Source organism: Lepus europaeus, chromosome 20, assembly GCF_033115175.1.
Source record: "Lepus europaeus isolate LE1 chromosome 20, mLepTim1.pri, whole genome shotgun sequence".
Taxonomy (NCBI): domain Eukaryota; kingdom Metazoa; phylum Chordata; class Mammalia; order Lagomorpha; family Leporidae; genus Lepus; species Lepus europaeus.
In genome coordinates, this window is record NC_084846.1 from 55,012,880 (window position 1) to 55,025,914 (window position 13,035).

Consider the following 13,035-nt stretch of genomic DNA (forward strand, 5'->3'; position numbering starts at 1 on the left):
ACTGAGTGCCAGTCCAAGTCCAGCTGCTTTGCTTCCAATCCAGTTCCTTACTCTTGTGTCTGGAAGGTATGAATATAGCCCAAGTGCTTGGATCCATGACAACCACAGGGGAAACCTGGATGGAGCTCCTGGCTCCTGGCCCAGCCCTAGCTGTTGTCATTTGGGGCGTGAACCAGTGGATGTTAAGATCATGCCCTATCTTTCCCTCTCTGTCATTCTACCTTTCAAATAATAAACAAACAAATAATAAATGTTTTTTGAAAAAATTTAGTTAAAATAGACACTTTACCTTGAGAACAAATTTTAAATATCAAATTACAAGGAAAGTCATGTAAAACTACTAACATGGGCAATATACTCAAAAGTTGATCACAAGGAGGAACAAAAAATTAAACTTTTTTTTTCTTTATTTACTTGAGAGGGAGGCAGAGGCAGTGAGACACAAGGTCCTCATCTGCTGGTTCACTCCCCAAATGCTCACAATGGCCAGGCACTCAGTCCAGGTATTCCATGTGGGTGGCAGGAACCCAATTACTTGAACTTTTAGGGCCTGCTTCCCAAGGTCTGCATTAGCAGGCAGCTGGAGTCAGGAGCTCGTGTAGCCTATTTTTTTTTTTTTTTTTTTTTGGACAGGCAGAGTGGATAGTGAGATAGAGAGACAGAGAAAGGTCTTCCTTTTTGCCGTTGGTTCACCCTCCAATGGCCACCGCGGCTGGCGCATCGCGCTGATCCGAAGCCAGGAGCCAGGTGCTTCTCCTGGTCTCCCATGCAGGTGCAGGGCCCAAGCACTTGGGCCATCCTCCACTGCCTTCCCAGGCCACAGCAGAGAGCTGGCCTGGAAGAGGGGCAACCGGGATAGAATCCGGCACCTCAACCGGGACTAGAACCCGGTGTGCCGGCACCGCAAGGCAGAGGATCAGCCTGTTAAGCCACGGCGCCGGCCTGGTGTAGCCTATTGAACACAGGTACTACAATGTTGGATGTAGGCATGTTAGTTGGGGCCTTAACTGTTAGGCTAAATGACTGCTTGCTCCCCACCCAGATGAATTTTAAAGAAAGCATTCCCTTGCTGTGGGTGTGGGCATCACCCTTTCAATGAAGTAAAATTCACACAACATAAAATTAACCATTTTAAAGCATACAATTCAGAGGCATCCTGTACATTCACAACGTTGTGCAACCACCATCTCTATATAATTCCAAAAATTTTCATCACTCCTAAAGCCCCAGATCCACGAAGCAGTGCCTAGTTATTCCCCTATCCTTGCAGCCCCTGACAACAACCAAAGTACTTTCTGCCTCTACAGATTTATCTATCCTGGGTATTTCATTGAAGTGGAATCATTCCAATACGTGACCTTTTGTGTCCGGTTTCTTCCACCTAGCATACTGGTTCTGAGGTTGATCCATATTAAAGCTTCTATTATTACTTTGTTCCCTTCTATAGTTAGGTAATATACCACTGTGTGCATATACCACATTTTGTTCATCCAATCATTAGTTGATAGACATTTGGGTTGTTTCTACCTTTTGGCCATAGTGAATAGTACTGCTGTAAAAATTTCTGTACAAATATTTACTTGAGTACAGAAGTATTATCCTTTATATTATCAAGGCAGTAGATAAAAACAAATCCAATATGGATTAAAAACCACAAAACTAGAAAATAAATAGAAGCATATGGTTATAATATTAGCATGTCACAAATTCATAAGTCATAAAAAATTGCACCCCTTCAAGTGAAAAACTTAGGATATGAAAGTTACAGGAGGTTACTTAAAAGTAAGCAAATATTCATTGTCCTTTGCTTTCAAAGGTAAGGATTTCTAAGTTACTTTAATGTTTATCAATAGGTAAGTGGTTAAAATGTGTAGATAATATGTTCTAACTTGGGAGAGCTGCTCAATGATTTACTGTTGAGTTGAAAAAATATTTTAGGGCCGGCGCCGCGGCTCAATAGGCTAATCCTCCGCCTAGCGGCGCCGGCACACCGGGTTCTAGTCCCGGTCGGGGCACCGATCCTGTCCCGGTTGCCCCTCTTCCAGGCCAGCTCTCTGCTGTGGCTAGGGAGTGCAGTGGAGGATGGCCCAAGTGCTTGGGCCCTGCACCCCATGGGAGACTGGGAGAAGCACCTGGCTCCTGCCATCGGATCGGCGCGGTGCGCCGGCCGCAGCGCGCCTACCGCGGCGGCCATTGGAGGGTGAACCAATGGCAAAAAGGAAGACCTTTCTCTCTCTCTCTCTCTCTCACTGTCCACTCTGCCTGTAAAAAAAAAAAAAAAAAAAAAAAAAAAACACACAAAAAAAAAAACACAAACTTTAGGACCCAAAAATATTTTACCGTTGCATTAAAAATCTAGTATGCCTATGTGGTTGCTTAAGCCTGGGAGAACACAATAAACTATTAATTCTCAGGGGTAAAGTCAGAAGGGAGAAATTTTTTCATTTTAGTAGTAAATATTTATTATAAATTTCAGGAAATGGTTGAAAATAGAAAAAATAATTATACCAGGGCACTGCAAAAAGCTCATGGGAGAAACGGATGTGCAGCCTAGTGGTTAAGACACCCATGTCCCGCCGTGGAGCATCTGGCCTCCAGCTTCCAGCCTGGCTTCCAGCCAACGCAGACCACTCGAAGAGGTGATGATCAAGTAACGGTTCCTGCCACAAACATGGGAAACTTGGATTTTGTTCTGGGCTTTTGGCCCTGCCCTGGTCCAACCCTGGCTGCTGCAGGCCTTTGAGGAGTGAAACAGCAGAGCGGAGCTTGCTCTCTGCTCCTGGTTTCCATCAGCTGCCTCATTCTCCAAATGCTCACAACAGTTGGGGCTGGGCCAGGCCAAAGCCAAGAGATGGGAACTCCAGCTAGGTCTCCCACGTGGTGGCAGGGACCCAAATGCTGCAGTCATCACTGGCTGCTTCCTAAGATATACATTAGTAGAAAGCTGAAACAGAAACGGAGCCAGTGCTCAAAGCCAGGCACTCTGGTATGGGATGTAGGAGGCCCAGGCAGCGGCATCTCTGCTGCAACCAAAGGCTGATCCTCTGCCTGCGGTGCCGGCACCCCGGGTTCTAGTCCTGGTCGGGGTGCCGGTTCTGTCCCTGTTGCCCCTCTTCCAGTCCAGCTCTCTGCTGTGGCCTGGGAAGGCAGTGGAGGATGGCCCAAGTGCTTGGGCCCTGCACCCACATGGGAGACCAGGAGAAGCACCTGGCTCCTGGCTTTGGATCAGCGTGGTGCGCCGGCCGCAGAGGCCATTGGGGGGTGAACCAATGGAAAAAGGAAGACCTTTCTGTCTGTTTGTCTCACTGTCCACTCTACCTGTCAAAAAAAAAGTCACTCTGGTTCTTGTGTACAAAATGGGTTCCAAAGGGACTAAAAGGAAGGAGATGAGTTAGGAAGCTGTGACAATGGTTCAGAAGTGAAGGTGACAAGGGCTTAGGGAAGCAGAAGCGGAGACTGGGAAGAACAAATGGATCAAAACCACACACGTGAGGGTAAAACTGATAGGAATTCCTGATTGGCTGGATGTGATGGTTAAAGAGATGTGCGCGATCAAGAATGCTTGCCATGTTTATGTCTGAAGCAAATCAGTGGACAGAGGTCATGTTGACTGAGTCAGAGAAGAGAGAAAGGAAACTCAGAAGACAATGTCCTCCCTAAAGCCAAGGGAAGAAAGTTTCATTAAACAGGGAGTGGTCAATTGTATCCAGTGCAGCATGCACTTCAAGAAAGAGGAGGAGGGAAAAGTACCTCCTGGATTTGGCACTATGGGACTATGACATCACAGACAAAGGGCACAAAGTCATACAGCAATGGGCTGACTGCAAGGTGAGGAAGCTGATATGTATAGACAACCTCTCACATGAAGAGCATAGATGGGGTTATGAATAAAGGAGATAAGGACTGGGCTAGAGAAGGATGCTCAGTAGTTCTTAATTTTATTGTTTTTAAAATTTTTTGATTTTAGAGGCAGTGATAGAGAAAATGTTCTTCCCATCAATTGATTCACTTCCCAAATGCCTAGGGCTGGGCTGGGGTTAAAGCCAGGGGCCAGGAACTAAATCCGGGTCTCCAAAGGTGGTGATCCAATTACTTGAGCCATCGCTACTGCCCCCCAGGGTCTACATTAGCAGGAAGCTGGAGTCAGGAGCTGCAGCTGGGTATCAAATCCAGGCACTCTGATAGAGAACACGGGCATCTTAAACAGCATTTTAGCAGAAAAGCTACATGCCCATCCTATCTTTTTTTTTTTTTTAATTGTAGTTACCAAAGCATATTTGTTGGTAAGAGCACACAGAAAAGCAGAGAATGAGGAAGAGGAGGCTTACAGCCTTGGAGTAGTAGGAGCAGATAGGTCTCATATCACACATCAGCACCTCTCTCCACATAGAAGTAAACACACCTATGAGAGAGAAAAGACTTCCCACCCCAGGGTTTCCGGATGTAATTTTACACTTCTGACTATGGAGAAGACAGGATATTTAGCATACTGCAAAGAGGATTACATAGACTGAACTTTTAAAAATAAAACTAACATTTAAAGACATAATTATTACAAATGGTTCATTTGAGACAATTACCTCTCGTTTGTCTAACGCAGCATATTCCGCTTCGATTTCTTCAGCTTCAGGATCCCGTGAGAATACCATCTGAGACTCCAGATTGAGGGCCAGATCTTTGTGGTGCTGCTTTTCAGCACAATCACAAGGAGTATCTTTATTTTCATTCTCAGCAAACAAGTCTCCTCCATGTTTTACTAAAAGCTAAAAAAGTCTCTTTCAAAAACTTGCAACCACAGGTTTAAATAACAAGTCATTTTATGCTACATATTATAAAAACATTTAACAACATGGCAACAACAAACAAGATGTATAGAACCCGTATTTGGATGTAAAGATGAATAATTTTTGCTTTTCAGTAATGAGACAAGTTCCTCTGGCTAAAACAATAAAAACTGCAACAACCCCAAAAGCCAGTTTCTTCAGCTTTAAAGAGAAATTTCTTGGCATTCTTTTTTCCAGTCTCAAGACAAAGTTTCACTTAAAGATAAAAGAATAGTTATTTAATGTTGTAAGTTTAAAATTATCTTATAATTCCTAGCAATCTTTCTTAAACTGCCAATACTGTTACTTTAACCTCCAATACTTGAATGTCCAGGTATGGCAGACAGGAGTTTTCCCTTGCATATTCGTTAGTCAGTGAAACCCTGGCACACTATTGGAGTGAGCAAGTCACTGAGACAAAGCTGCTTTCAGTATTCCTCAACAGCCACGGGCAGTGCTGCTGCCAGACCAGGTGGGGAGACACGGGGAATAACGACTTGACTTGTTCACTGCTGAGGTCTCGGTGGGCCCTGAAGACTTCGAGGGCGCTGTTACTAAAGGCTGTGAGTTCTAGTTTCTCCAAATGTCTGCAGACACATTAGGGAGGACATACATACCGTAACCTTGGCAGCCTAACCTGGGACAATCCTAAAGGACAGCTGACAATTAGGCATGAAGATGTTTTTATAGGATTCAGCCATACTCATACATATAAGATCACAAAGGACACCACTATTCAATGTTTTCTAAATACCAAGCACTACATTAAGCACTTTTAAATATGTGTTCTTGGTTAATAAGAACAGCCTCATCTGACAGGGGTATTTTAATATGTCAGAAAAGTTAAAGAACTTGACCAAAGCTGCCAAGCCAGTAAGCAGCAGAATGGGATTTAGAGACAAGTTTGGCCAAGTCTGTCGCTATGACTGGATCTTACACTGCTACAGGACAGGCTGTTGCATATTCTGAGGGAGCCAAATGCATCCTGGGTCCATCTTGAAGTTCTGCCAGGTTCATATTTATGACCTAAATGTGAACACTGTTTAGAGGTTTTCATTTTGTATGATGGTTGATCAAAAATAGCTTCTTTGTATTTTCTTACAAATAACTTTATCTCCCCATCTCACCCCATAACAAACACATGGACCTTCTTGTAAAGTTCTTTGAAACTGACTCCTTATAGTTCCTCTACAGTCATCCAAAGACAAAACAGGGACTTATGCCAATGACGTGGCTTGAAATGATGGGCTTGCTGCTGTAGGCCAGGGTTATGCCTCAGAGTTAAGATCATTTTTTAAAAGAAATTTTTTTAAGTTGTGAAAATATGCAAATAAACAAACCAAGTATATAAAATACAGCCTTGTGACCACACAGGTTAAGATATTTACAAGCTGGCCTTTTACAGAAAAATATTTGATGGGGACAGCTCTGAATGGTCATTGTTGCTGCCAACTTCCAATTCTGAGAGCAAAGTTACATCAATTGCTGTTTACCACCCAGAACCTTTTTAGTCAAAGGGGAACCTGGGGACCAGTAGTATCATTGGAAGCTTGTTAGAAATGCATAATCTCAGCCTCTCTACCCCACCTGCTCTCATCCTGAGCCTCCGAAGCAGAATCATATTCTAATGTCCAGAAGATTCTTAGGTACCTAAGAATACATATGGAGAAGCAACGATCCTGGAGTAAAACCAGTGTAGCTGTAGACACTGATACATTTATATTACCTCATCTATGCAACACTGGGGACTGATACACAGTCTACAGACTTATCATACCTACAGCAGGATCTATTTCTATTTTTAGTCTCTCTGCTTCACAGGTTATCCAACACCCACATACAAAATAAACTACTTGCTTCTGAATGCTGCAGAATTAAGATAGCTGAATTTATCCTCTGGTTCTCTAAAATGTACAATGGGATAGCTTTCAAAGCCACATTCTGGTTTATTTTTCAACAGGAAGTAACACAGAAGAGATATTAATATTCCCAAACAAGATACATCATCTTTTAAGATTTATATATTTGAAAAGCAGAGTTGCAGAGAGGCAGAGGCAGAGGCAGAGAGAGAGTTCCCATCGCTGGTTCACTCCCCAAATGGCTGCGACAGCTGGAGCTCAGCCAATCTGAAGCCAGAAGCTAGGAGATTCTTCTGGGTCTCTCACATGGGTGCAGGGGCCCAAGGATTTGGACCATCTTCTGCTGCTCTCCTAGGCACATTAGTAGGGATCTGGATGGGAAGTGAAGTAGCCAGGACTTGATCCAGTACTCATATGGGATGCCGATACCGCGGACAGCAGCTTTACCTGCTATGCCACTGTGTCAGACCTAAGATACTTCATCTTTAAGAGGAAGCTTCTAAAAAGGATATGCTAGGAAATGGATTCTATTCACTGGAGGGTTAAAAAACTGTGTGTATGAAAGGGAATGCGTGACAAGTCATCACTAACCACTGCTGACCACTACTGGGACTTGGGTGATGCTGACTGCTATGTCTTTGCAAGGAGTCCTTAAGTGAGCTTCACACAAAGACCTCTATGTCACTGCTGTACCTGGCACCTTTAGAGACACTCATATTCATTGTGGGAATGGAGGACCTATGTTTATAGCATTTGTACTGATGATGCTTGTATGCATGGAAGCGATCAAACAGCAGGATTATTGCCTAAAACTGGAGGGGACAATGCTACCAGCCTCAGCTTGCTGGCCTAGTTCTTGTGGACTAGGTGGAGATGACCACTAAATAGTTGCTGCAGGGGCTGGGATGGTGGCATAGCAGATAAAGCCACTGCCTATGATGCCGACATCCCAAAGGGGTGCTGGTTTGTATCCTGGCTACCCCTCTTCTGATCTAGCTCCCTGAGAATGGCCTGGGGAAGCAGCGGAAGATGGCCCAAATGTTTGGCCCCAGCCACCCATGTAGCAGACTTGGGACGGAGCTCTTGGCTCCTGGCTTTGGCCTGGCCCAGCACTGGCTGTTATGGCCATCTAGGGAGTGAATCAGCAGATGGAAGATGTATCTTATTTTTTGTCTCTCCCTCTCTCTAACTCAGACTTTTAAATAAGTAAAATCTCAAAAAAAAAAAAAAAAAAAAAAGAAAGAAAACAAGTTGATGCATAAAATCAGGTGTTTTGCTTTGACATAACAGTTACATCCAGTTCTGAAGAGGCACTTTTAAAATGCTTCAACCAAAGTACCCTAAGTTACCATTTTTCTCATTCTCAGATTAGCTAAGGATGACTGGATACTGAAGCACATTATTTTATTCTAGTGTGGTTTTTAGCCTATCTTGGTTAGGTAGTGGTAAATAAATATTCTACCTTAAAAGAAACATCTAATTATCAGTATTAACAGATCTGCCTTTCTTTCTACTTACAGTTCCAGAGGAAGAGGGGTAAGGGCCTTATTAGAGACAGTCCACAGTATTCAAGACAAATCCCATCCCATTCCTTTGGACCACATTTGAAATGGCCGCTGACTCTGGGCAGCTGCTTTAAGTGTCCTTTTACACAGGTCAACATGCAAAATGAGATGTATAATTTTGAGATGAGATGCAAAACAAGATGATTCCTACAGTTCTAGTTCTAAAATTAACATTTCACATGTTTGCCCTTGAACACTCATTACCCACTCCATACCCTCCCCATCCTCATTCTGACTTTCTACCAACTCCTGGCTCGCTGGTCCCCTAACTTAATCCTGCTGCTGTCCATCTACTGACTTTCCCAACAGACTCAGTGACTGCATAATTGCATTTTGATGGCATATATGATGGCAGTCTGTAAGATTACAATAGAGCTGAAAACATTCCTATTGCCCAGTGACACTGTACAGACTGTAACATCACACAGCAAGGCATTACTCAAATGTCTGGGGTGATGCTGGTGTAAGGAAACCTAACGCACAGCCAGTCCTATAAAAGTACAGGTACACTAGAAGTGTAGCAGCCTACACCATCTAGGTTTGCCAGAGAGCATTCTACGATGTCTGACAATGACAACATTGCCTTTCTCAGCTACATTTCTTAAATTAGTCACTTATACTCAGTCTCCACTTCCTCCGCAAGTGAATGGCTCAACCACTTCCAGCAACCTGACTTCTGATGATGACCGTTTCACTGGGGAAATATTTCTGAAACTCATGAATGCTTCCTAATTCTCAACACATCAGCCGTTCTCAGTCCTCCACTACCTGTACATTTTTGCAGCATTTTTACATCATTTTCTACTCCCTCTCCTTGAAATTCTCGGCATCCTTGACACCGAATCATCCTGGTTCTCTTACTTCCCTGCTTTTCCCGTTTTCTTTACAGGTTCCACTTCTCGTGGAAATATAGGTGCTTAAACATAGTCAGTCTCTAAACTGATGCTGTGACTTTAACTCTGTTATGTGATCAATCGCCTAGAACTTTCCTTGGTACTTTCACCTGTACATTATCTTGTCTCTTGTTGCCAGCTCTGTTGATGACATTCAGTGCTAACCCTATATTCGTTATTCCCATTTGGTTCTAACTTTTAATTGCTTGCCTACCATTTTAGGTGGATAATCTATGACCTCTATCTCCATTTTTTCAAATGAAAACTCCCTGCCTTCCAACCAAGTCTTCTACCTTCTCTCACTTTTCAAATATCTGTTAATTCTTACAGGCTTGAGAGTCATTCAGGGTCAAAACCATGCTCATTTACTTAAAAATTAAGTTAATTTATTTTACTCTAATTATAGATGTGAGTACAGGTTATTATAGAAAATGTGGGAGGGGGGAATCAAAGAGAAAATTATATCATCTAAATATAGCTGGCTACTATTAGTATTGACATTTTAAATATTTCTACCACTTTCAATGTTTTCTTTGCTTTCTTTGTATCAACTGACCAAGTCACAAATGCTACCAGCTCTTTATAAAGTCTCTTGTATTTGCCTCATCCTCATCTCCAACGGCACTGTACAAGTGCAGGCTCTTTACCAGTTCACACCAAGTGTGTGCAATAATCTTCTAACTTCCAGGACATACTCTATCTAGTATATTGGTATTTACCCTTGGCTGTATGTACATGTGAATCACCTGGAGAACTTTAAAATGCTAGGATCTGGGGCCGGCGCCATGGCTCACTAGGCTAATCCTCCGCCTTGTGGCACCGGCACACCGGGTTCTAATTCCGGTCGGGGCACAGATCCTGTCCCGGTTGCCCCTCTTCCAGTCCAGCTCTCTGCTGTGGCCAGGGAGTGCAGTGGAGGATGGCCCAAGTCCTTGGGCCCTGCACCCCATGGGAGACCAGGAGAAGCACCTGGCTCCTGCCATCAGATCAGCGCTGTGGCCATTGGAGGGTGAACCAAGGGCAAAAGGAAGACCTTTCTCTCTGTCTCTCTCTCACTGTCCACGCTGCCTGTCCAAAAAAAAAAAAAAAAAAAAAAAAAAGCTAGGATCTGTAGTCCACTCAGGGAGATTTTCATTTTGTTGGCTGAGGTTTCCCTGCAGCTGTGGTTAGAACCATGGCTCAAAGGTTTTCCAACTGTAGGAATCATCTGGGTGGCTTGACGATCATATTAGGTGGATTCAGAAGGTGACATACAAAAGGCATTCACACTTTTTCAGGTAGTTCCAAAGAAGGTGGCCACAGACTAAGCTCTAAGCCAGGGCTTCTCAAGTTTTCATGTGAAAACGAATCACCTTTAGATTTTTTTAAACTACAAATTCTGATTCAGTTGATCTGGGAGGGAGCCCGAGATTCTGAGATTCTCTTAATTCCAGCAAGTTCCTGGATGACTGATATCAACAACTGTCTAACAATCATTCTCTGAGTAGCTAAGAAACATTGCTTCGGAATCATCTCATTCAAATCATTCTACATTATAATTATGATTCTAATCTGATTATATATATGTTCAAAGCATCACTTCTCTAGTAAATTTTTTTCCATATTAAAAAAACACCCCAATTCTCAACATTTGCATGTAGTAGTTTCTTCCTGGTATGGCCTTATTTTCCTTTTAAGTCACCTGTGTTCTTGTTGCACAAAATAATCCACATATGCTCTCAACCTAGAGTGCTCCTCAAATTCTGTCATGTGAAAGAATCACCAGAAATTGCTAAAGCATTCCTGGGAGTAGTCCCAGAGATTCTCCTTTGGAATCCAGAGACTTGGTGGCCTCAAGAATTTGTACTGATGCTATAGGTCAGAGTTATATTTTGATAGCCTCCAAATATTTAGCACTGAAATCTTACCTACTGAAATCTTACTATTCACCTTGGCATATTCCAGGATATATACAATTTAAATGATCTCCACTTCTTTTCAATGCCTGTTAACAGTAACTACCTGAATAATTAATATAACCTAGAGCACTATAATGAACTCATGATGAGACCATAACCCCCCTGATTAAATATTAGAAAACTGATGTCTAGACTGGCAGTTATTCAGCTGCTGAGCTGGGACTACAATTTCTGTATTCTTTTCAAACTCTAGGTGCTAAAAACACAATATAATTAGGTACAATTCTTCAGTCTGACCAGTGAGTGGATTTTTTTATGGCTTTTCAATGAAGTGTAAAATGCTCTGAAAGTGTCAAACAGGCTCTGAGGCTGTAGAGGCAAGTGTGACTTAGCACGTTTGATTTTTCTAGTGAGTTCTATGTGATCTGATGCTAAGCAGCTACACTTAAAGCTCTGAATAAGCAAAAGGGTGTGAGTACATAGGAAATATCTAAAATAACACTCATTTGTAAAGCAGTACTTTGGGACTGGCACTGTGGCATAGAAGGTTAATCCTCTGCCTGCAAAAGTCAGGATTCCATATGCGCACTGGTTTGAGTTCCAGCTACTCCATTTCCAATCAAGCTCTCTGCTAATGCGCCTGGGAAAGCAGTGGAAGATGGCCTAAGTACCTGGGCCCCTGTACCCACGTGGGAGACCAGGAAAAAGCTCCTGGCTCCTGGCTTTTGCCTGGCTCAGTTCTGGCCATTGCAGCCATTTGGGAATTGAACCAGTGGATGGAAGATCTCTTTCTCTCTCTCTCCTTCACTTTCTATGTACTTCTGCTTTTCAAATAAATAAAATAAATTTTAAAAAAGGAATACTTTTCACAAATATGAAGCTCTAGCAAAAGCATCAACCTCTCCTGTAAATCTGCAGTTTACTAAATTACTATTAGAGGTTAAGCACGAATACAAATAAAACAAGGCCTAATAATTCGGCTTGTTCTAAAAGTCTATCAAAGAGAAAAGTAGCACAGAACCTTTACAAAACCATGTTAATAAACCTGGGCCATCATCCCTCTCCAAAGTCCATTTCTTAAAGAAAAATGTGCATTTAATCATTTTAAATGTTTATACTTTTTAAAAATTAATTTATTTGCAAGGCAAAGTGAGAGAGAGAGAGAGAGAGAGAGAGCGAGAGCGAGAGAGAGAAAGAGATATTGAGACCTTCCATTCACTGGTTCATTCCCCATAGCCACAACAGCCAGTGCTGGGTCAGGCTGAGGGTCTCCCATATAGGCAGGAGAGGTCCAAGTATTTCGGTCATATTCTGCTGCTTTAACGGGTATGTTAGCAGGTAGCTGCATCAGAAGTGAAGCAGCTGCGACAAACTGGTGCTCATATGGGATGCCAGCATCACAAGCAGCCGCTTCATTGGCTGTGTACAGCACCAGTTCCAAACTTTATGTTTTATTTTTCAAGCCCTTTGTGTAATTAAAATATAGACATGTTATGTATTGATAATGCTATTTTATTTTTATGTTTAAACAATGTTTTATTCTCAATTACTTAAAAGGCACAATGACAAAGAGAGAGATCTTCTAGCTGCTGGTTCAATCCCCAAATGCCTGCAACAGCCAGGGCTGGGCCAGGCTGAATCCACGACTCTAACACCGTCTGGGCCCAAGCCTTGGGCCATTATCTGCTGCCTCTGAGGATGCATTAGCAGGAGGTTAGGACATTAAGTGGAGTAGCTGGGATTTGACCCAGCACTGTGATATGCTATGTGGGCACCTCAAGTGGCACCTTAACCCACTGTGCCATAATGCTATTTTATATGTTAAAAATAACCATCTTAGGTTGTTTTCCCAATTATGCATATCATACTTGGATTCATGACAAACTAAGGCCCATGGGTCAAATCCAGCCTGCTGCCTGCTTTTCTATAGCCAACAAACCAAAAGTGATTTTTAAAGTTTTCAAATGCTTGATGAAAAAATATCAAGAATATCTCAA

The 13,035-nt window shown here is 42.6% G+C and overlaps 1 protein-coding gene across 5 annotated transcripts in view; it reads right to left on the bottom strand.

Moving 5' to 3' along the window:
* The window catches only part of ANKIB1 (ankyrin repeat and IBR domain containing 1), a 155,372-nt gene that overhangs the window by 81,058 nt on the left and 61,279 nt on the right, over nucleotides 1-13,035 (bottom strand). For all 5 annotated transcript variants that reach the window (XM_062178059.1, XM_062178057.1, XM_062178056.1 and 2 more), the window contains one exon: nucleotides 4,581-4,763. In XM_062178059.1, the coding sequence (XP_062034043.1) occupies nucleotides 4,581-4,763 (183 nt within the window). The remainder of the gene's footprint in view (nucleotides 1-4,580; nucleotides 4,764-13,035) is intronic.